We start from the raw sequence: 25,886 nt of genomic DNA on the forward strand, positions 1-25,886 counted from the left end.
AACTGATTGGAAACATGTCACGACTAATATGTATTGTATTATAATATGTTTATTCCTACAAACTGTGTTTTGCAACGTATATTATACTGTTGTGAAGACTTACTGTAGTTGTTTTTCTAATATATGTCTATAAGTTTCAGATTGAAATGGACATTCCAAAAAAAAAGTTAAATGACATACTAAATGACTACACAGGATAATGAGCTGTAGCTAAGAAAATGGACTGCCAATACGTGAAATGTGGTGCATAATTAGCCTACTTGCTAAAAGGATAGACCAGGAATGGATGTTTAAGGGCTGTTTGAAATGGACTGCCAAAACTCTTAGTGGGCAGCCAAGTGTTCCCTTGTTAAAAGAAGATTTGTAAACAAAGGTATTGGTGTGAACTGTCTGAAGTAATGGAAGGGCAGTGAAAAATGTTATGATTATTTTAAATAGTGATGTGTTATTTTGTTGAATTGCATGAAAATAACACAGCCAAAAAACCTATCTGGTGCAAATAACAATTTCTCCTCATTGTTTCCCCTGTACACAATATGAAATATTTCGAAAATGATAACTATTTCAAAAGTATCTACTTCCTCGAAAGCAATGTAAATGGACTGCTTGAAGTTTCTGGTAAGCAACTGTAAACACTGGAAAAATTTTAAATAATGTTTTTGTGAAAGCTGGTAAAATATTTCCTCTATTGTAGTTATGTATTATATGTTCTCTTCTATTCTCATGTGGCTATATAAATTGTTATCCAATGCCCTATGTAACGCAGATTATTTTCTATGGCGATATATGTTTGCCGGCCGGTGTGGCCGAGCGGTTCTAGGCGCTTCAGTCTGAAACCGCGCGACCGCTACGGTCGCAGGTTCGAATCCTGCCTCGGGCATGGATGTGTGTGATGTCCTTAGGTTAGTTAGGTTTAAGTAGTTCTAAGTTCTATGGGACTGATGACCTCAGATGTTAAGTCCCATAGTGCTGAAAGACATTTGAACCATTTTTTATATATGTTTTGATAAAATGTACCTAATGTTGTTCTTAACTGAATAAGATGAAATTAGATTTAGGTCTTTGTATTGGTGTTCATGCAGAGTGAATGATGTTTGAGGTGTCACGAATGTTTCCCTGACGTATCTCTCTCAGGAAACACCACTGAAACATGGGGCATGTGTTCGACTATTATCGATAATACCTACATTTGTCTCATCTAACTTCTTTATCTGCTTTTATTCATTGTGACTCTTGTATCAACAAGCTATTCGATGTAACATTTATCTCAGTGTTTTTTTCATTATTTATGCCAGTTTATGTAACTGTAATTAATTTGTGGATGTAATTTCAAAAGTAATATGCCATGAGAAAATGGAAATGTTAAAACTTTGCTTGCAATACTGGTTCACGCATGCTGGCTGCTCTCATCTTTTACTTTCCCCTCTTTGGGGAAGTGTGAGGGGGAGTTTGTAGCCTTTCGGCTTTTACTCCCCTGTGTACTTGTATGTGTGATTATTTCTGTACTTTTTGGTGTCTATGAAATGTGATGATTGTTCTGTGTGAGTCTGGTACTTGCCTGAGGCGAGATAATTGTAGTAATTTGGGTAGGAGCGGGATTTGGGAATGGATATTGGGATTTTTATCTTCGACTTAGTCGTCGAAGATCGTCAAGGGGCGATTGTGTTTATCGCGGGACATGTCATACCGACCTAGGGAGTGTATGAGGGCGTTTCCCGACCTGGAAGTACCTTCATAGAAGGCCCTTGCCAGGTCTTGGAAACGCTCTCTCAGGAGTGGGATTTCAGCAGCGGCATGCAAATCGTCAATGGGGAATCCAAGAGGTAAACGCAGTGCCCTCCTGAGGGCATGGTTCTGTAGCCTCTGAAGTTTATCCAGGTGCTGCTTCGCCGCATATCCCCAGACAGGACACGCGTATTCCATGACTGGCCGGATCAGGGCCAGGTATACGTTCACTCCTACTGAGCAGGAAAGGGAGCTGGATGAGTTGAGGATTGGGTACAGGATGGACATTCTGGCGCAGACCTTCCTATGGACCTCGTCTATGTGGGGTTCCACGTAAGACGAGAGTCCAAGGTTACGCCAAGATACTTGGCGGTTCTGCGCCAGGGGAGTTGGGTTCCGTTTAGGTGATGGTGGACGGGGGGGGGGGGGGGGCGTTGAGGAGGTTCGCGCCTTCCGAGCCTACGGGTAATCAGCATAGCCTGCGTCTTTTCGGAATTGATGGTGATTCGCCAGCGACGGGCCCAAGTTTCTGTGTCATCTAAAACCCTTTGTAGCCTACGGATGACCAGGTCCTTGTTCGCGTTTCTTGTGTAGAAGGCTGTATCGTCAGCGTACTGAGCGGTGTGCGCCAGGGGGGCCGTTGGTGTGTCCGCAGTGTACAGACTGTACAAAACGGGCCCCAGGACCGATCCCTGTGGCACCCTAGCACGAATACGCCTCTTGGTGGAGGTGGCTGTTTCTACTTTGACAGAGAAAGTTCTGTTCGAGAGATAGCTTTTGATCTGCTTAACTATGCTCCCGGGGAACCCTTGTGTGTACAACTTGTAGAGTAGCTCTCTATGCCATACTGAGTCAAAGGCTTTGGCTACGTCTAGTAGCACTATACCGCAGTAGCCTCTGTGGTTGAAGCCCTCTGTGGCTGCTTCAACCACTCTCATGATCTGTTGTGGGGCAGAGTGGTTCTGCCGGAATCCGAATTGGAAATCCGGCAGAATTTGCTCTCTGGTAATATGTTCTTGTATGGGTCTTAGCAGGAGGCGCTCATAGATCTTGCTGAGAGTTGGCAAGAGGCTAATCGGCCTGTAGTGCTGCGGGAATAGAGGGTCTTTCCCTGGTTTGTGTGTTGCGACCACTTCCGCGTGTTTCCAGCAAGCTGGGAACTCGCGGGTACGAGTAATCTCGTTGAAGACGTTCGCGAGGTGTTCGATCGCAGTAGGTGAGAGGTTTTTGACCAACTGGTTGGTGATACTGTCATATCCTGGCGCCGTTTTGGAGGGGAGGGACCTAATTACTTTTGCCACGTCTTCAGGGGCAAAAACCGTGGGTTCGTCTTCTGGTTCCTCCTCAGCATTGAGGAAGACAGCCAGTTGACGACGGACCACTCTTTCATGCTCATCATCCTGGGGTTCAGCCGCTTGGAACTGCTTCTCGAAAGTGTCGGCGAGGGCGTTGGCCTTTTCAGCATGGCTGTAGGCCATACCCCGCTCGCCGTGCAGTGGCGGCATCCTAGCGCGTCTTTTTGTGAATTGTTTGGTTGCTTGCCAAAGTGTGTGATCGTCTACTTTGAGGGTTGTGAGGCGGTTTTGCCATTGCTGGTTTCTGTGCTCATTGAGCGCTACCTTCAATTCTCTCTGTAGACGATTGAGCAGCCTCCTTGTGGCCTGGTTTCTGGTTATCTTCCACTCTTTTGCCACTCTGTTCTTATGTCGAATTTGAGCTAGCAAGTGTTCCGGGAGTTGTACTTGCGGCGGCGGGCCATCCCTTTGTGGAGGGGTGGCCTCTTCTGCTGCCTGCAGGATGATATCTGTTAGGTCTTGTAGCGCTTGTTCAACTGTTTCGGCAGTAGGTGGCGGAGCGCGAGCGATATCAAAGGCGACAGTTTCTCGGTATCGTTCCCAGTTTGTACGTTTGTAAGACATCTGGTACCGTGGGAGTGCTACCCATTCTCCCACGTCGACCTCTAGAATCACTGGGTTGTGGTCGGAGGACATTCTGTTGATTGTCCTTGCGGTCACAAACCCCGTAATCCTTCTAGTGAGAGCTATGTCTAACACGTCGGGCCTGCCTCCATTTTTTGGAAAATGTGTGGGCTCGACTGGACCCCATGTTTCGAAATGGTGGTTGCGCGCTAGTTGTTGCAATCTGGCGCCTGCTCTGGAGGTTACTATAGAATTCCAATCCGGATGTTTGGCATTATGAGTTTGCCTTCAATTTGACCTAGAGTAGCTATGTCTCCCTCATCTATCTGGTCTTGTGGGGGTCGGTAGATTGCAACGATTGTTAGGGGTCCAGTGGCAGTGGCTACTTCCACCGCCACTGCTTCGATTTTATTGGTTGCTGGTAAGAATACCTGGTGGTGGGGGATCCCTCTTTTTATGTATATGGCCACTCCTCCGCCTTGGGTTGGCCTGTCTTTGCGATAGCTAACATAGTTGGGGACTGTCGCTTTTATTCCCGGTTTTAGGTGGGTTTCCCCCATCATGCATATGTCGATGGGGAACTCCTTCATGAGTTCTTTGAACTCGACCTCTTGATTAACAATGCCGTCTGCATTGAAGACGCACATTGTCAGGCCATGGATGTTTGGTCGTCTATCCATGATGGGTTTTTGAAACTACTGAGGAAGTCGCAGAGGGGAGCGACTGCTGGACTGTTGCCTGAAGGGCAACGAGGATCTGTGTGTTCTGCTTCTGGGCTTCCCTGAATTCCTTCATCATTTCCATGACGAGGTTCATGGTCTGCACCATTACGCCTAACAACTGATCCATGGGGGGGGGAGTGTGTGTGGGGTTCCCTAGAGCTTCCTGTGTCATGGTGGACCTGGTCGTTGTTGCTGTGTGTTTCCCGGTGTTGTTCTTGTGATTGTTTCTGTTGTTGTGATGATTGGGCCACGCTTTCATGGTTCCTCGGAGGAGAAACCACTTCCGCATAAGTCGCCTTGGTGTATCCGGCCTTGGTTTTACCCAGGCCTTGTCCGTGTGTGTTGTCATGTTTTGTATTCTTGTGTGTCTGGATAGGTTTATGGTGTTTTGTTTGCGTGTGTGGGGGGCGACCTTTGCGCCCTTAGCCTGTTGTGTGTGTCGTTTGTGGACCTCACAACCTTGGTAACCCGCCGTGTGGTTTTTGCCACACAGCGCGCACCTTATTTGTGGGTCCGTGTGTAGTAGTGTACATGTTCTTGTGTCGTGGGCCTCGGCGCACTTCCTGCATCTTACTGGCATGGTGCGGTAGGTGGCGATGTGATTCAGGCCCTGACACCTGAAGCACTGCACCGTATTGTTTTTACAGCGCAGCGGTTCAGTGGTGACAGGCACAGCCAAGACCATTTTTATCTCCCTTTTGTTCTGGGGGATGTCCGGGAGTGTGGCCTGGTATAGTGGCCACTTGCTGTTGATGTTGCCCATTTGCTGGACCGCCTTGACGACGTACCCCTGGGCAGTCAAATCTGTTTTGATTGCCTGGGGGGACACTCGTCTTGGGAGGTCTCTTATCACTATATTTCTGTTTCTTGTTTTAGTTGTGGGGAACGTGTAGTGGGACATGTTTTTGTTATTTAAAAGTGCTTTGACTGTGGTGTAGTTTTCAAGTGTGTGTAGAATGATTTTAATTTTGTCTCCACCAGCAGGTTTTGCCTGGAAGTTGCCTCCCCCGATTTCTGCTTTCAACAGCTCGAAGAGCTCTTCATAGCTTTGTGCAAACTCTGCGACAATCGGGGGGCGGTGGTGGGCGACTTGGTTCTGTGTTTGTGTTGTGGTTTCTGTTGTCTCTGGCTCATCAGCAACAGCCTGAAATCTGTTCGGGGTGGGTTCCACTCCCCGGGCTGGTGGAAGCCTCGGCTGGCGAAACGTTTTCTTCGCCAGCACGAAACCATCCGAATCCTGCCCGGTTACGCGGTTCCCTTCCAGTGCCGGTGTTTCCTGGTCCCCTCCCAGTGCGACGACAGGTGCTGTCGGGGGCGCGGGCTCCTCAGAGTGTGTGGAAGTGGTTGGGGTGGGGGTGGTGGAGTGCTTCTTCCCCTTGGAGTGCTTCTCCTTCCTTACACGCCGCTGCTTGGATGTGTTGGACTTGTGTGGGGGGATTTGAGGAACTGGGATCGGGTAGGGGGTTGGGTGGCAGTTGCGGGTTTGGGAAGGATTTTAGTCGGTTGACTGGACTTCTGCTTGCCATTTAGGTTGCGGATATGTTCAGCAAGGAGGCCACAGCCGTTGGCAAGCAGGAGAGGGGGGAGGAGAGGAGAGGGAGGGGCAGGATCGCAAATACTGACGATGTATTTGTTTGTTTGCGTTTCGTGTGTTTTTGCCATGTCGGTAGCGGAAAGGGGGCTTGCTGCCAGGTTATTGTCAGTTGCAACTTTTGTTGTCACCGTTGGGTTTTCCGGTTGCATTGCTGACCCTACTATGACGATGGCAGACGCGGAATTCTGAACGGGGGCGGCGGAAAACATTTCTATGGTTCCGCGGCCCGCTTCCAGGTCCTGGCCTACTTTTTCCCTGTTCTTGGGGGGGGGGGGGGGGGCAGAGACTGACTCTGCGGCAGCTGAGGTGCTCGAGATGGCCGGCCGCCGCGCGGCCCGCGGCAACAAGAAAGCGCGCCCCGTGTCGTCGGCGGAAAGAGACCGCCGCGACCCCAAGGCGCCACACAAGCTCGGCATACCACAACGACGAGAAGACACGACAACTCTGCCAGGCGACGCCATGCAAAATTTTTTCCCAGTGCCGTCCGTGCTAAGACCTCGGCGCAAGTGCCCGTCAATGTTTTAATAAAAACAGAGCTGGAGATCACTTCTGTTTTTACTCCAGTGCAAGCGGGGGCCTATGGCTGACAGTACGCGAGTGAGAGGAGCGATGCTCAACCCTCGACTGCTACTCAGCGAGACGGTTCACGCATAGGGCATGTAGGTTAGTAATCGTGTAAAATAATGAGGGAAGACCCTCTGTAACGAAACTGGGTTGGCGGGAATAGAAACATCGATCTGGCGGTCGAAATGCGAAGCGTCTCTATGGCATGAGTCAGTCGGTGGCTAGCAGTCGACGTTTTTGCATCTTGTGAACCGAACGAGGCAAGAAGAACAACAAGATTATATAACATAGCCTCGGATGTGGAGGTAATTTGGCTTATTATTCATAGATTAATTAGGTTGGCTCTGTTCTACGAAAATCCGACACTACGAAGAGAATTTGCAGCGATAGTTATAAAGTAAGACCCATGGATACTGTTGCCTCGTTTCTAGAACGGCCGCAGTAGATCGACACTGGACCACCTTCATCTCAAATTATCAGCTGTGTACTGTATAACTGTGTGGACCACTTATTTGAGTGCTTTCTCAGTAATAAGTTTGTGTTCTGTAAACTTTGCGTTGAATATCCTTAGTCATTCACCTAAACAGGTTCGTATGCAACGTGCTTCGATATTCCCGAGCATCCTACTGTATTGAACTGAAAAGTCATTACAGTAAACTTTTGCTACAGTTAATAAACTTTGTGGAATAGTAAATTTCTCAGTTATTCAGTGAGTACTCCACGTATTTTTCATAAAAGGATAGTTAAAGTTCCATCGTAAGTATAGCTTATTACAAAAGATTTATAATAATCAGCTTAAAGATAGGTTTATTGAAATCTCTGAACAGTATTACACCTACACGTAAAATCAATGATGATCCAGAAGGGTTACTGGCTGGTAGACTACGATGGGCCAGCATAAGTATTAGTTATTGCGCAGCTTTGGAAGCAACTATCACATGCAGTATATAATTAACAGTTTTTCTCACATTGTGTTTTGACTAGAATATTCAACCTTGATCTGAGTCTACTGATACTCCCTTGCTAATTGTGGAGCCATATTTATGTTTCATAGTACAATTAAGCATTAACCCTTTCACGGGCGCATTTTTCGTAGCAACTCAGCAAAGATATTACAATTTTGCTATCCTATTAGAATTGTGATTACCTGACTATATTTATTTTCGTGATTTAGGACCAAAAATTATGGTGGCACATTTATCACCACGGCACGTTTGTGAGGTATTAAAACTGTGGTGGTAAATGAATTTCCCACTTCCCTTTAGTGAGCTGTTACATGTCTCCATTACACGTAAAACAGAGCTTTCTGTTTTTTTTTCATGTTTTCTTTTACTTTATTTAAAAAATACTGGTTAGCGATACCTAAGTTTACTTACCAAAATATGAAAACAATCCTTGAAACTTAACCACACAATGAACGTATGACCTGAAACAGGTCACAATAATGTATACTGCAGGAGCGAAGCAATGTGTTCCGACAAAGTAGTGATCCCACGACAAAAAGAAACTGATTGTTGTAGCAGTTTTCATACACCTGGTGTAGTGTACTACAAGGAAGATGTCAGGCATAGACAGAGGTGATAAGACATATTCCCAAAAGCTTTAGGATGCCTCTAAGATGGTGTTAAGTATGCTTCCCACGGACCAAAAATGACAGATGAATTTCATGGTAAGTATACTTCCCAAGCCCATTCGGGAAATTACTTAAGTGGTAACCATACTTCTCAATAACCATTAAAACATCGTTATTTTGTGAGACATATACCTCCCACAGCCCTGAAGACTATATTTCACAACAAACAGAAATTAAAGCTGGTGCAGCGGACTGCCGCTAGATGCCAGGAGCGTACAGAAGTGGTAACATGTATTCCCTTAACCACTGTACAGAAATACATTTAGTGGGAAGCATATCCCCCACGGCCCGTGAAAGTGTTAATGAAGTGCACTTGCCAGCTATCTAACATTTGTATGCTATAATAAGCACCTAGCTACATTTATTGAAACTATGCTAGATCTAGGTACCACATGTTCCATTTCAGCTAAATAGTTTAAGGATGTAGATGCGCCTCCAAAATACAAATAATAATAGGAGTAGAGAATGAAATTACACGATAAATGTTTCAAGGACTGTATTTTCCAATAACTGAACTGATAAAAGAACCTCTGTTCCAAGTTAATATTCCTCAACCATCAGTAATTATTTACTTACAATAATCAGTAGCATTTGGCTTGAATATACGGTTACTGAGACCCAGTTGTTGCAAAAACGGTTAATATTCCTTCTGTGTTGTTCATGCCAAACTACTGTTACTTTGCTTGATAAATTGGGATAGTGCTTGGTGTCTCATCTGGAAAACATAACTTCTGTATCAAGTAAAGTCAATCTCAATAGTATCCTTCTTTATGAACCGTGCTAGTACTTGGTACAACTTTGCCTAATGAGGCTGGCGACCATTTCCTTCTACACAATTACAGTTTACTTTATTACTAAGCAAACATTAATTTGATTTTCCTTTTTTTGCTATTGTTTCCTTACAGGAATCTTTCGATAAATGAAAAACCATCCTATATCTTTCTATTACACAGAGTCAAGATCAAAAGTTAAAATCCTTTCACAGGAGTAACATTATCGATGTACTGCTAGTTTGGTAGTTGTCAGTAGAGCTATATCTTAAGACGCAAATTCAGTGAAATTAAAGTGACTATAGTGGAAAATAAAAAAAAATCTTCAACATGCAACAGGAAAAGTGGGCACGTAGCTATTGGTCAGCAGAGTGTTCGATGTAAAAGGCAGACAATAACAGTCACATCAATCAGACTGAAAAGGGTAATGCATTTTGTCACATGTTTTTAGTGCCACACTTGATAACCGTGTTGAAGTCGACAGTTAGTATTGTGACAGTACCACAAATGACGTCACTATGAATAAATAATATTTTGCATTATACGCAATATTCGCTGTTCCTGGAAAGACTTAAATTCAGAAAAGAGATGTAAGCATGTTGGCTCGTGGACAGGGAACTGGGAAAATTCGTATAAAGTTGAATGAAAAAGGAACAAATGCAAAGAATCATTCGTTCAAAGTTTGATAACAACGGTGTGCGCGGACATCTGGTTGAGTATATGGATGACAGAGATGGTTTAAGAGCCTGGATTCTCTCTCAGAGGAAGGTGGTACTACGTTAAAATGTAAAATTCAAGGCTGAAGAAATATTCCTGAATCTGAAGTTGCTCAAGGTGCATCTGTTTACAGAGTCAGTTTAAACAGACTTCCAATGAGAGAAAGCTATCAGAAAATGTCAGCAATGACACGAGGACAGAAGTTTTAAGTGAAGAGGAAGAAGATTGGAATACACTGGTAGATTCCAGAGGAAGTCAAGTATTAAGTGGGAAATACAGAAACAGATGCGAAAAGAAGAAACCAAAATTGATGCCAAAACAAAATTATGTGTACAGGCTGGAACTCCTATCAACAGGCATAAGGGTCCAAGTTTGTATACTGAAGCTTTGCAATCTAGCAGTAGAAGTCACTGACTGGAGACCATACATGAAAAGTTGAAGTCCCTGAAAGAGAATAATACTTAAGTATTAGTTGAGCGTCCAAGTGAGGCACAGATTTTGCAAAAATGATGAGTCTTATGCAAGAAAATTGCAGGAAAATGTAAGTTCGCTTAAGGGGCCAATTTGTGGCCAAAGGAGATGTAGGAAGGCAGGGAATTGACAACGAAGAATTATTCAGCCCTGTTGCACATTGTGATACTATTGCAAACCTGTCGACTGATACTGAGAAAATGAAGCTCGGCCAGTTTGACATCAAAATAGCGTTTCTGAATTGTGTAATCAAAGATGATGTACACATGGAACAAACTGAAGGTTTTGAAGATGATACTGGTCGCGTTGGTGTAGCGAAGAAAATTCTGTATTGTCAGAAAAAGACATCACATTGTTGCAACAAACAATTTATATACTTCACGATGAAAAATGGAATTTCCAAACAAGTGAAATCTCCTATAGTCTACGCTGCCCACCGAGCGAGGTGGCGCAGTGGTTAGACACTGGCCTCGCATTCGGGAGGACGACGGTTCAATCCCGCGTCCGGCCATCCTGATTTAGGTTTTCCGTGATTTCCCTAAATCATTCCAGGCAAATGCCGGGATGGTTCCTCTGCAAGGGCACGGCCGACTTTCCTTCCCCATCCTTCCCTTATCCGATGAGACCGATGACCACGCTGTCTGGTCTCCTTCCCCAAGCAACCAACCAACCAGTCTACGCTGCCAATGCAAGTACAGTGAAGTTGCATAAAAATCGAATCCCATCAGTTTCATGTCAAGGAAAGATTCTTGAACACACTGACGGGACTAAACAGTTATTGGGAACGATCTATTTGTATATACAGGGCTATTACAAATGATTGAAGCGATTTCATAAATTCACTGTAGCTCCATTCATTGACATATGGTCACGACACACTACAGATACGTAGAAAAACTCATAAAGTTTTGTTCGGCTGAAGCCGCACTTCAGGTTTCTGCCGCCAGAGCGCTCGAGAGAGCAGTGAGACAAAATGGCGACAGGAGCCGAGAAAGCGTATGTCGTGCTTGAAATGCACTCACATCAGTCAGTCATAACATTTCAACGACATTTCAGGACGAAGTTCAACAAAGATCCACCTACTGCTAACTCCATTCGGCGATGGTATGCGCAGTTTAAAGCTTCTGGATGCCTCTGTAAGGGGAAATCAACGGGTCGGACTGCAGTGAGCGAAGAAACGGTTGAACGCGTGCGGACAAGTTTCACGCGAACCCCCGGAAGTCGACGAATAAAGCAAGCAGGGAGCTAAACGTACCACAGCCGACGGTTTGGAAAATCTTGCGGAAAAGGCTAAAGCAGAAGCCTTACCGTTTACAATTGCTACAAGCCCTGACACCCGATGACAAAGTCACACGTGTATCTGGAGATACTGGAAAATTGGCTCATGCCACAACTGGAGACCGACAGCGCCGACTTCATCTTTCAACAGGATGGTGCTCCACCGCACTTCCATCATGATGTTCGGCATTTCTTAAACAGGAGATTGGAAAACCGATGGATCGGTCGTGGTGGAGATCATGATCAGCAATTCATGTCATGGCCTCCACGCTCTCCCGACTTAACCCCATGCGATTTCTTTCTGTGGGATTATGTGAAAGATTCAGTGTTTAAACCTCCTCTACCAAGAAACGTGCCAGAACTGCGAGCTCGCATCAACGATGCTATCGAACTCATTGATGGGGACATGCTGCGCCGAGTGTGGGAGGAACTTGATTATCGGCTTGATGTCTGCCGAATCACCAAAAGGGGCACATATCGAACATTTGTGAATGCCTAAAAAAACTTTTTGAGTTTTTGTATGTGTGTGCAAAGCATTGTGAAAATATCTCAAATAATAAAGTTATTGTAGAGCTGTGAAATCGCTTCAATCATTTGTAATAACCCTGTATTAGCAGTGAAACCAATAAGTATTACAGTCAAAATTGCAATAGAAGGAAACTGGATAAAAAAATGCCATATTTGTCGACGTTACGGGACACGAACGTAGAAAATGGTTTGGGCTTGCTATCCTTATGCGAATTGTAAAAAAATCAAGGATCGTTGATTACTGGGCAACGAATCCGTTGACAGACACACCGATATTTCGCAAAACGATTCAGACAAATATTATCATTTTTATATTTTTCTGACAACAACAATAAACCGATAATGCCGACCGGCTTTTCAAAGTGCAAATCGTAATTGATTATTTCTCCAAGAAGTTTAAAGAAATGTTTAATCTAAGTCAAAACATCTCAGTTGATGAAGGAGTGATACCGTGGCGTGGACAGTTAAAGTTTAAAGTTTACAATCCGTCCCAAATTACGAAATATGGCATACTCATTCGGATGCTGTGTGATTCGAGTACGGGATACATTTTCTCATTCCAGACATATTCCGGCGCTGGACAACCTTTAGCAAAAACAGTAATGGCACTATTGACACCTTCTTATGGAAAGTGACATCACCTCTACATGGATAATTATTATAACAGTGTAGAACTTGCAGAGAAATTACTTGAAAAGAAATTTCGAGTTTCTGTAACGATACGACAAAATAGAGGATTTCCGGAAAAGTTAAAGCGCCCTAAAGTCAATGTGTTTGAAGCTTGCCGTCAATGGAAAGGTGACAAACGGCCGGCGACAAGCCAAGTAATCCGAAGTAGCGCTGCCGGCGCCAAGCGAATAAATTTGTACGAGGCGTGCGGACGGCAAAGTGTTAAGCACAAGATGTCCACAGCACGACGAAGAAATTTGAAGATACGACACAGGAACGTCTGAATTTGCGCACAGTGAAGGCAGAATTGTAAGAGGAACTACTGGCGTTACAAAAGAGCTAGAGGAATGCTCACAACCACATTGCCCTCTTACAACAAGTTACAACAACGTTAGTGACAACAGCAACATATATAACAACACTAACAACAACAACAACTGCGGCAACTGTATACTTCGTGCCTCCACCACGAAGTCTCGCTGTCTACAAGAGTATTCGGCTCAAAATGGGAGGGCAAGGTTAGTCCAGCTATAACGTAGCAAATTATTACGAGTTGCAATCTTGCATTGAAGGTGTATCTTGCCGGGAAGCAGGGAGGAGAGCGGATTTTGGTTCTCACGCTGGCACAAGTGACGCTGGCTATTGGGCCGAGCGAGCAGTGTAGCACAGTACGTTTATGAATGTGAAGTAGTACTATTAAATGTTAATCGATCTTTTTCATAATGAGTGTACAAAATTCTATGGATAATAAAACCACACTGCTAAAGTTTCAAATCAATAACTTTAATACTTTTAGAGATATAAATTTTTACCTAAAACACATAATAACCGTGCTGGCATTGTGAAACTGAGCCAGGGACTAAAATGTGTTCATCTATAGTATAAAATGAAACTACAACCACGATGATAGGTTCATATAACCAAATTTTCTGGAATTGTCTTTAGTTTCATTACCACATATTTCTGACGCAATTAAAAGTATGTGAGACCTTAATTTTTCCCGGCGAATTGGATGTTCAAATAACTTACGGGTTTGCTGCCGGGTGACGTCGTTGACCACCGCCGATCAGCTCGCAGATAGTTGTCACCATCCAGCTCAGTTTGGCAGCTGAGCCATCACATCTCGAAGCCACATTTCGTCGGAATGGTTATAGTGAGAGGCTGTCGCGCTATCAGCCTTCTGTGCAACGGGTGAGTGACGATAGCAACGAAGTGGCACCTAAGTCTACGGCATTTTTGCCTTACGCAGGAAGCATTTCCAACAGGATTGGCCGTATTTTGCGGAAATATGATGTGAAATGTGTTTTTCGACCACCTTCTAAGATTAAGACCCTGTTGGCATCCGTTAAAGATGATCTTGGTTTGCGTAAAGCTGGTGTCTATCGTATTCCTTGCAGTTGTGGCGTGTCATATAGTGGTCAGAGAATCAGGACTGTAGAAGACCGGTGTGTGGAACATAAGCGTCACACACGCTTACAACAGCCGAGCAACTCCGCTATTGCAGAACATTGCCTTGACACCGATCATCCTATGGAATACAACAACACGGAGATTCTGGCTTGCACGTCCAGCTTTTGGGATAGTGTTATTAAGGAAACTGTTGAAATCAAACTATCAAGCAACCCTATAAACAGAGATGGTGGATTTTGTTTAAATGCTGCTTGGAAGCCGGCTCTGTCTCTCATTAAAAAACAGAGGGACAGAATTAGTGCTACCTCGCCTGTTGATTAATAGTCTCCATCGATATTTCTGATGTGGTTATCTTTGGTTGTGTGTTGACTTTACGGTTACTTGTTCTGTGTGTGGTATCTTCCTTGTTTCTCCTCTGTGAACCGAGGTATTAAATTCTCTTGCACATTGCATCCCCCTTGCATTTGTGCCTTGAGAATGGCAGGGTGTGCTCCTGTAGAAATATCGGCGGTGGTCGACGACGTCAACCGGCACCAAACCCGTAAGTTATTTGATAATTAAAAGTAGTTTGGAAAATTATTATTTCATCGTGTTTTAGTTGAGTGAGTGTTTTGAAGAGACACAGAGCGAAGGGAGGACATACGTAAAGTGAGAATGTGATATTGTATTAAAACTACGTTAATGAGTGCGTGAGAAAGTTGTTGTGCAATAGGGGAATTTGTGACGTATACCCGAGTGAGCTTAATTTTGTAGGAGGCAGCCAGAAGGGACATTGAGTATTAAATTCATTAGTTATTTATTATGTGGAAAGAAATCGTATTTTGTTTTCATTAAATTTTATTTAGTTCCGGAATTACGAGATTTCTGGTCGAAATTATATGTGGTAATCTGATTGGATTACATTAGAAATACCGTGAGTATAGAAGTGCTCGAGATGATCTGATTGGCTTCTTAACATGCTAGCCAATAAAAATTCAGCATTTTCTACGCGGCGCCCATACATTTGGTCTCCAAGAAGTACAGGTCTCTTAGAATTTGTGGGGACTACCATTCGCTAAATGCATAAATGGCACCAGACAGGGGCCCCACTACCAACATTCTGCATTTTTCTCATGCCTCGGCAGGGGCACCTGTCTTCTGTGTAATCGATTGCAAAAAAGCGTATCGCCAGATACCCATGGCTCAGACAGCTGTTATTAAACTGCTTATGTTGTATGAGCTGGTTTTCACGCCATATGGTGTAAAAAACGTCGAGCAGACGTGGCAACACTTTATCGATAAAATTTTAAGACTCTTCCTTCTTGTTGTTCATACGTCGATGATTTTTTTTTTTGTGGTGTCTCTAGTACAGTATTAGGTACACCTTCACCCTTTGTTCTAGAACCTTGATCGTCATTGCCTTGAGATTAATATGGACAAGTGACAGCTATGCCAGGAAGAAGTCATATATATGTGACACGTGGTTAATGTGTCTGGGGTCTTACCCACCTCCGAAAAAACAGCATTGATTCGAGTTCTGTCTCGGCTATGAACCCACGAAGAATTAAGACGATTTTTGGGAACAACATCTTTTATAGGCGACATCTGCCACAGGCTGTGGCAACTCTAGCTCTTCTCAGAGAAGCACAGGCAGGCAAGAACAAAAGTGGTAATCAAATGCTAATGTGGATTACAAAATGCTCAGGGCCTTTGATAGCATTAAACTGTCCCTCCAGCAGACTGTGACTCTAGTACATCACGTAAGTGAAGCTTGCTTATCTATCACTACCTATGTGAGCGATATAGCTATTGGTGCAGTGCTTCAGCAGTTGGTCACTGGAGCTAAACAACCATTACAGTTCTTTTTTCAGAAAGTTACAGAGTTGCAGCACAAATGGTCTGCATTGACTGAGAACTGTTATCAGTGTACAAGAGAGTGTGTTATTTCAAATCAGAAGTTAAGGGTAGGCCCTTCACTATTTTCATAAATCACAGACCCCTAGCAGAGGCTACACAGAACGTCACAAAGGACTGCCACCCCCCTCCCTCCCACACACACACACCACGTTCTCACAGTTTGGACAGTGTAAGTCAGTTTACAATCAACATGTAACACATTAAATGGGCCGCCAATGTAGTGGGAGACTTCCTCTCAAGAACCAATGCCCTTCCCTACGATGAACTTGCATTAGGGCAGGAGACAGCTATACAAATCAAAGAACTTCTGTAGAACACATTGATCAGCCTTCGGTTAGAGTGCTGTCGACTCCCCAGATCTGACAGACAAGTCTGGTGCGATGTATCGCGAGGGAAGTTCGAATGCTGGTTGCGTCACAGATGAGATGACTCATGTTTAATAATCTCCTCAACCTGTCACATTGTTTGGCAGGATGTGAAGCGTGACTAAGATGTGGACTCACATCTACATTCTGTGCCAATGCTGCAAAACAGGTAGGCATGCTAGCCCAGAGCTCCACCACTATGACATTCCAGACGACAGCTTATAGTACGGACACCTGGATTTGTTCCTTCGGCTGCCTGATTCTGGTGGATTCAAGTACACTCCTGGAAATGGAAAAAAGAACACATTGACACCGGTGTGTCAGACCCACCATACTTGCTCCGGACACTGCGAGAGGGCTGTACAAGCAATGATCACACGCACGGCACAGCGGACACATCAGGAAGCGCGGTGTTGGCCGTCGAATGGCGCCAGCTGCGCAGCATTTGTGCACCGCCGCCGTCAGTGTCAGCCAGTTTGCCGTGGCATACGGAGCTCCATCGCAGTCTTTAACACTGGTAGCATGCCGCGACAGCGTGGACGTGAACCGTATGTGCAGTTGACGGACTTTGAGCGAGGGCGTATAGTGGGCATGCGGGAGACCGGGTGGACGTACCGCCGAATTGCTCAACACGTGGGGCGTGAGGTCTCCACAGTACATCGATGTTGTCGCCAGTGGTCGGCGGAAGGTGCACGTGCCCGTCGACCTGGGACCGGACCGCAGCGACGCACGGATGCACGCCAAGACCGTAGGATCCTACGCAGTGCCGTAGGGGACCGCACCGCCACTTCCCAGCAAATTAGGGACACTGTTGCTCCTGGGGTATCAGCGAGGACCATTCGAAACCGTCTCCATGAAGCTGGGCTACGGTCCCGCACACCGTTAGGCCGTCTTCCGCTCACGCCCCAACATCGTGCAGCCCGCCTCCAGTGGTGTCGCGACAGGCGTGAATGGAGGGACGAATGGAGACGTGTCGTCTTCAGCGATGAGAGTCGCTTCTGCCTTGGTGCCAATGATGGTCGTATGCGTGTTTGGCGCCGTGCAGGTGAGCGCCACAATCAGGACTGCATACGACCGAGGCACACAGGGCCAACACCCGGTATCATGGTGTGGGGAGCGATCTCCTACGCTGGCTGTACACCACTGGTGATCGTCGAGGGGACACTGAATAGTGCACGGTACATCCAAACCGTCATCGAACCCATCGTTCTACCATTCCTAGACCGGCAAGGGAACTTGCTGTTCCAACAGGACAATGCACGTCCGCATGTATCCCGTGCCACCCAACGTGCTCTAGAAGGTGTAAGTCAACTACCCTGGCCAGCAAGATCTCCGGATCTGTCCCCCATTGAGCATGTTTGGGACTGGATGAAGCGTCGTCTCACGCGGTCTGCACGTCCAGCACGAACGCTGGTCCAACTGAGGCGCCAGGTGGAAATGGCATGGCAAGCCGTTCCACAGGACTACATCCAGCATCTCTACGATCGTCTCCATGGGAGAATAGCAGCCTGCATTGCTGCGAAAGGTGGATATACACTGTACTAGTGCCGACATTGTGCATGCTCTGTTGCCTGTGTCTATGTGCCTGTGGTTCTGTCAGTGTGATCATGTGATGTATCTGACCCCAGGAATGTGTCAATAAAGTTTCCCCTTCCTGGGACAATGAATTCACGGTGTTCTTATTTCAATTTCCAGGAGTGTATATTTTGTCGACTGTCGATCACATCACGTACTGGGTGAAGCCAGTCCCCATTCCGGACACTACAGTTGAGACAGTGGTTAAGGCTTTTGCTCATGTGTAGAACTCGGGGTTTCGTCGTCCTGCCATCATAACAACGAACCAAGGATGGTAATTCGAGTCGACATTGTTTAAAGAATTGTATAGCCTCTGTGGAATAAAACGTCTTCTCCCCACCACTTACCATTAAAAGAGCAAAGGGTTGGTGGAGTAGTTATACCACGCACTTAAGACGTTGTTGATCTGTCATGGTGGACAATGCTCAGAGGCCCTTCCATGGGTGCTTCTTGGTGTTTGGAGTGCTTTCAGAGGACTTTCAAGCTTCACTGGCGAAGATTATATATGGTGAAGCGGAGTTCACCGATTCTGTGGCATTGTCTTATACAGCTGAACTGCCAACAATGGTTCAACGATTCAGACAACATATCCCAAACATCAGAAATCCTCTTCTGGAGTGTCATAGATTTCCCAAGGTGACTTGGCGATGTGCGAGTATGTGATGTTATGTGATGACACTACATGGGCTCTTCACCGGGACTCATCGTCTACCCCCCGCACTCACACTTCGGTCGCCATCTTCACTCCCCTCTCCACCCTGAATATTTCATCGCAAAGTAGAAGCAACTGTTACACCTTCACTTTCCCTATTGCTCCGCACAAGGCGCGTGGAGTGGCCGCTCGGTTAGAGGTTCCATGTCACCAACTGCGCGGGTTCTCCCACTGGAGGTTCGAGTCCTCCCTCAGGCATGGATATATATATGTGTGTGTGTGTGTGTGTGTGTGTGTGTGAGTGAGTGAGTGTGTGTGTGTGTGTGTGTGTTTTGTCCTTGCCGTAAGTTAGTTTAAAGCAGTGTGTAAGTCTAGGGACCGATGACCTCAGCAGTTTGGTCCATTAGGAACTCACACATTTGCTCCGCACAAGAGGGGTGGAGTAAGTCCAAGTTCTTTATGTGGTAAACACGTCTTTACAGAATATATATATATATATATATATATATATATATATATATATATATATATATATATATATAAGAACTTGGACTTACTCCACCCCTCTTGTGCGGAGCAAATGTGTGAGTTCCTAATGGACCAAACTGCTGAGGTCATCGGTCCCTAGACTTACACACTACTTTAAACTAACTTACGGCAAGGACAAAACACACATATATCAGAATAAAGAACAGTGATGTTTGTTATATCTTTAGTGTTTAAGCAGTCTTGTTTTGGAGAGCGATGATGTTAGATGATAACGTGTGCATTGTTTCATTTAATAGCAATAAAACAGCAAGTGTACACCAAGTTAATGCTTCATTCTGCACGAGTCCTGCCATGGATTACTTACAAAGATACATCCGAAAAAACATAATTATTTGGTAGCAAAAGTATCAGTTGTAGGGATAGCCACTTATATAATTTCTTTTCATGTCAAATCGTCGAAATGTTTACCATATGTTCTTAAGATGATGTTGGGAAACCTTGAAACGTTTTCCGATTGCATTATCCGTTACCGACATCCATAAGTTAAAATTTTCTGCGCTTATGCACCTAAAATATGCACGTAATATCCGGTCTGAGTCGTAAATGTAGTTTTAGATGAAGTAGTGAACATATAGCAAGTGTTTTATGGTGATCAAAAGAGTTCTGAGATCGTCGAACTACGTTTTTAGTAAGAATTCGTTCACTGATAAAACTGAATGTCTCGCTGTCTCTGTGTAATGGACACTTCACACCTATAGAAATATGCCCAAGGTGGTACTGCAGTGGCATGAAATTGGCTAGAAATGGTATTAATATATCAGAAAAGAACTTAAAACGACTGTCAAAAATTGTTTAAGACTGGAAAGACTGCTAAGGCGGAAAAGCATTTCTGATAACTTTTTTAACTCTTTTGACAAACAAATCATAAGCTCGGCATTTTCAATGAATTGTAATCGATAAGCAAAGTATCCAGAAAAAAATTTGAAGCAAACCATTTTATCTCAACCTTATATTATGCGTACTTATCTGATTCTTGTATGTGTTAAAGTATACAAATGTGTCGAAGTATATAAGTAAACAGTCGAAACATTATTGACTTATGCAATACGTTTCATATAAGCAACACACCCTGCTGCACCAGGGAAAAGAAGGGAACCAGCAGAAAAATGCACAAAGTAGCGGATATGTTCATGTCCTGTCTGACAGGGAAGTGGTGAACCAGCTGGCTCAATCCTCATTCCGCATTCCTCTCCAGAAATTTTGACATGCGAACATATTCGCGGTTTTTTATGCTGAGAGAAAGGGTAGCAAAGGACAGTGACAGTGGAAGAGATAGGAGACAATACCAGTGGGAGACAGAGAGAGAGGAGATAGTGATGGTGGGAGGGAGGGAGGGAGAGAGAGAGAGAGAGAGAGAGAGAGAGAGAGAGGAGATTGTGATGGTGGGAGAGAGAAAGTGACAATGAAGGGGGCAGAGGTGGATGAAGACAATAGCAGTGGGAGCCGAAGAGAAATGTCATGTCAAAAAACACAGATGAATAGACACCATACATAGGCTTGGAGGGTCTAGACCCTCCCAGACTAGTGAACTTTAACATGTAGGTATAGGGGAGGCAGATGTTTGGTCCAAAATTTTAAACACGTAGGAAAAGAAGAAGAAATAGGTTAGAGCTCAGAATTTTTGAGCTTCTGTGATATGGGAAGACAGTGACAGTGGAAAATAAAGACAAAAGGAGACAGGATAAGTGAGAGAGAAGACAGTGGCAGTGGTATACAATGTAATCAACGGAAGAAAAAGGAGACAGTGGGAGAGAGACATACATAGACAGTGGCATTGAGAGGGAGATGCTGAGTATGAAGACTTAAATATAAAGAGAGACTGGGTGTTAAAAAAGCGCGAATAAATTCGCAAGTAGAAATTTTTGTTGAAGAAGGTGTGGTACGAGGACTGAGGTAGGCGATTCCCCACTTTTCTATAAGAGTTTTTAAAGAGGCACATATTCTTCTTTTTGTGCCCCAACAGTAGCATTTTTCTGCTTAAAAAAATAAATATAGCAGTACATCAACGTGGCCCTATCCATTTCGTTGCTCCATGCCTCTAACTACTACACTATCGATATGGAGAACTCCTACAGCTTTTGACAATGTCTTTCATCTTAGTATATCCTGATGGCTTTTGCCGCCAATATATCATTCACTGATAAATTTTGAATAATCCATAACCTTGAAACTACATACTAACATATGACGATATTATGATATGAAAGCAGCAAAACAGCAAAATTCTTCAACCACCAATGTGACTTTTCCGTCATTTTAGTACAGTTAATTGTGCCAATACCAGCAAGTTTTTGAGAGAACCTCGATGTGCTTGTATTTTGAAACAGCATCTAGTCGTATTCGTGGGAGTTGCTGGTGTCACTTGAAGCTAGTCGACTGCAATCGAGTTTGTGCGTTTTATGGAAGACACAGCACTTGCCAATAAGCCTCTTCTTCCTTACGCTTCACCTCTCTGCCACTCAATACGAGCTACTGCGCATGCACAACATTCGAGGCCAAATTGTGTCAGTCAGCACTGCGCCACCCTGTATAACATACTACTGAATTGTGTCCATCGTTTATATATAAAATTATTAAAGGTAACAGTAACTTACTTTCACATTAATGTTCTCCTTAGCTGATGTTTCAAAAAATTCAATTCCCAGTTGTTCTGCAAGTTGCTTTCCTCTTTCAAAACTGATTACTCTTTCATCTTCCATGTCACACTTATTTCCAACTAGGATTACCTGTGCGTTGTCCCAAGAATATGTTTTTATTTGAGTCACCCTGCAGGAGAAATGGAGACATTAAACAAAATAAGCAGAATGAACTCTAGAAGCATTTCCCAGTGTCATTAACATCAAGCATATAAGAAAGAAAGCAGGGTAATCATCATATACACTTAATAAACGTTTTACTTAAATAGTTGATAATTGTTTACATTATTGAGAGGGGGCGGAAGATAACTGTACTGATGTATGCACGTACACAGGGTGGAAGCCGTATTGTAAACAGGTACACTAATTCACAACTTTCTTGTTTACATACCTGATAAACATCTGAATAAAGGAATGTGATTTAACTGATTTGTTATGATTCATTTTATGACATGCATACAAATGGTTTCTGTATTTACATCACTCAGATGTTACTCTCTTGTGATCTATGCATATCTTTTCCTCACAACTGTTACCTGCTTTGCTCCACAATTTTAAAGCATAGTGTTGCATTGACTGCGCTAAATAAAGCACATTATTTAGTAGTTTGACTAATGACCTATGGATCATAGAGCTGTACTCAGGATTTTAATTCTGAACATGTTAAAACATTGCCTGTAATATACATTTCAATATCAGCAATTAACATCTCAAGGAGACTAATCTGCGCATCATTATTTCCTACTGCTTTTAAATTATTTGATTAGTTAGGAACATCATTAGGCAATAGAGTTTTTTTATAATATTTATACAATCATAAATGTTTATTAGTATCCTGTTACAATGTAATTTTCTAGAGCAGTTCGTTTCACAGTGCTATTACTTAAATATACCTTCAACTTACTTTCTTTCTAATATGACAGAATATTGTGGGTCTCTCTTTCTCTCTGTGGTGTGTGTGTGTGTGTGTGTGTGTGTGTGTGTTTGTGTGAGTGAGAGAGAGAGAGAGAGAGAGAGAGAGAGAGATCCAAGAAAGTAATTTTTGAATGTGTAGTTCACAATGTAACTGACAAAACTACGCAGATAGCAACAGATATGGTTTATATATTCTAAAGTGTGCTGTACTGCAAATCAAAAATATAACATTCAATTTTTTAATGATTTCTTGCCACTCACAGTTGAAATACGTCCCTATAGTGTAGGATGCAGTTTGGTCTCTGCTTATTTCACATAGTAAATTGTACCTTATTGGTATACATAAGATAGTTTTCTTTATATTGGGTTTACATCACTACAAAATGTTTATGTCCCCATTACTGTGACTATTAATTTACAACTAAAGGAAAATTCTGACTGTGCAGTACTATTTGCACTATTACTGGAAACCCCAGAAACATACAGAATCCAAATTAACAGTAGTACTTTTATGTACACGTCATTTATACTCAGCAGTCAGATTTCCTCTAGTCTACCTTATCTTTATTTTATCGAAACAAGTAAAAAATTCAAAATTTGTGGAGTTGTGCAATTGAACATGAAGTCCTATGTTGTGATAAGCAGTGGAAAATCATGTACAAGATACATGTAAACGAAAACAATGATCCTCATTCCAATTTTTTTTTTTTTTAATTACTGATTCAGAATGGAAGAGAGGTACCTATCATGTTACACATGTTTTTGTTTGGAAGTCGAAGTTATTCCTAATCCTGCATGCTCAGCAAGGTCAAAATACACAGGATTAGCCTCAGAGGGAAGAGTATAAATTTATGTATGATGTGCCTCACTGGTTCGATAACCAAATAACTATTAACAAAATTCTAGGAATAGTGATGAAGCTACATTTTAAAAAATATAAGCAAATATGGAACATGATATTCTATTTGTTCGTTCTTGTAGTTCCGAAAGTGAAAGGAAATAATGATCTTTCAACAAATGGATCTTTTGGTCATGATACATTCACTGATATTGAGGGTATTCCATTAGTTCTTAGATTTCTTTTTCTATAATTCAGGTTGATCAGATTCTTGTAACTTGATCTTAAATTATGGCAAAAACTAGAAAATTGGTGTGGTACCCGTGTATAGTCTTGAAGTTTACTATATTTTAGTCCTAAAAACTTTCATTAATCTCTTTGATTTTTTCAAAAGACCTTATTCTTCATGTGGTTCACTTCAGGACGAACAGATAATGGTTTCAATTTCTTTAAGATTTCATGAGTTTTCTGAATCAACTTGTTATGAAAATTGTTTAAATAGGAACATGAAATTACTTTCCAGTTTAGATATAACTAGGTAAACTGAAGTACATTGCCACTCACTCAGTTAAACAAGAAAACATTTGTTCTTACAGTCAGCAATGCAGTTCAGTAAAACAGCTACGATCTTAAAGTTTTTAGCGTATTTTAGAATGTGTTTAATTTAATTTTAACCCTGCTGTTCTGTTCGGGTCTATATGACCCGAAACGAATATGAACGTTATTTTACATTATGTAAATACCAATATATATTTATGAAACTTTGTGACTTTGTCTGAAAATGGATGAGCAGCATGTGTTTTAAAAGGTTTTAAAAAAGTTTAAGAAGTTTGGGCTTCAACTGTAATAGTTGCATATGTAATGTTCGGGTCATAATGACCCGACACAAATATGTTTAGTGTAACTCGTATTTATTTCTAAAATCTGGAAATGGCGAAAATTATTTTTGTTGTGTTGTGTGGGAATAGTGACTGCATCATTCCAACTTACTCTCAACAATCACCTAAAGCTCCATGCGTTCACAACAATGGGCTTGTTTGTTGCTTTCCCCAGGAAATAATAATTGGCAGTTCTCAATAATTGGAATGCTTTGTTTCTGCCCAGTTTGACTTGTGACACCATGGCGATGAGACCATTGAATGATCGTGAGTTGGAAGAAATAGTAAATGCCTCACCAGATGAAGGATCACTTTCTGAGTTTGAAGATCACATCAGCAATGCATCTGAAAGCGAGTGTTCCGATGACAGTTACGACAGTCCACAGCCCATACAAAATAGTGTAGAGACTTTTCTTTCTAAAAATGGGAATATAGAATGGCAGTTGCATCCACCAGCACAACATGGTCGCCTACCAGCTTCGAACATCATCAAGAGTACCCCAGGAGTTACCAGGTATGCAGTCAGCAGAATATCTGATGTAAAATGTTCATTTGAAGCAGTATTTCACACAGCGCTTCAAAATGAAATAATAGAGATGACAAATATTGAAGGGCAGCGAGTTTATGGTGAACAGTGGACAGATATTGATGGTTCTGTTTTCCATGCATACTTAGGACTCTTACTCCTAGCGGGTGTATATCGATCTCATGGGGAGTCTACAAAAAGTTTGTGGGATAAAGATACTGGGCGAAACATATTTCGAGCAACCATGTCTCATGAAACATTCTGTAAGATATCACGTGTCCTGCGATTTGACAAGAAATCTACTAGAGAGGAAAGACGACGTACTGACAAACTTGCCGCAATTCGTAGTATTTGGGAGAAGTGGGTAGAGGTCCTTCCTCAACTGTATAATCCAGGAGAAAATGTTACTGTTGACGAGCAGTTAGTAGCATTTAGAGGTCGCTGTCCATTCAAGCAGTATATCCCAAGTAAACCGGCAAAATATGGGATCAAAATATGGACCATGTGTGACAGCAAAACTTCATACGTACTGAAAGCCCAAATTTATACAGGAAAGGTGAGTGGAGCGGCACCAGAAAGAAATCAGGGAATGAGGGTGGTATCTGATCTCACTTCTGAGTTACGTGGTCAGAATATCACGTGTGACAACTTTTTTACGTCGTACAATTTGGGGCAGCTGCTTCTGAAAAGGAAATTGACTATGTTGGGAACTATACGGAAAAATAAGCCGGAGCTTCCACACAAAATGACCAACAAGGAGGTACACAGCTCTTCATTTTACTTCACAAATGACACTACTGTGGTTAATTATATTCCTAAGAGACACAAGAATGTTGTACTTATGAGCACTCTCCACCATGATGCGGAAATCAGTGACAGGGCTGATAAGAAGCCAAAAATGATTTTGGACTATAATTCAACCAAAGGTGCTGTAGACACGCTTGATCAGTTATTAGGTACATATACATGCAAACGAAAAAGTAATAGGTGGCCAATGATAGTTTTCTACAATATTCTTGATGTTTCTGCTTATAATGCATACGTTTTGTGGATTTC

The 25,886-nt window shown here is 43.0% G+C and overlaps 1 protein-coding gene across 2 annotated transcripts in view; it reads right to left on the bottom strand.

The window, feature by feature from the left end:
- Positions 1–25,886, bottom strand: part of LOC126183894 (ras-related protein Rab-3) — an 833,674-nt gene that overhangs the window by 27,151 nt on the left and 780,637 nt on the right. For both annotated transcript variants that reach the window (XM_049926216.1, XM_049926217.1), the window contains exon 4: positions 21,632–21,803. In XM_049926216.1, coding sequence (XP_049782173.1) covers positions 21,632–21,803 — 172 coding nt within the window. The remainder of the gene's footprint in view (positions 1–21,631; positions 21,804–25,886) is intronic.

The sequence above is a fragment of the Schistocerca cancellata genome, chromosome 4 (genome assembly GCF_023864275.1).
Source record: "Schistocerca cancellata isolate TAMUIC-IGC-003103 chromosome 4, iqSchCanc2.1, whole genome shotgun sequence".
NCBI classification, from domain to species: Eukaryota; Metazoa; Arthropoda; class Insecta; order Orthoptera; family Acrididae; genus Schistocerca; species Schistocerca cancellata.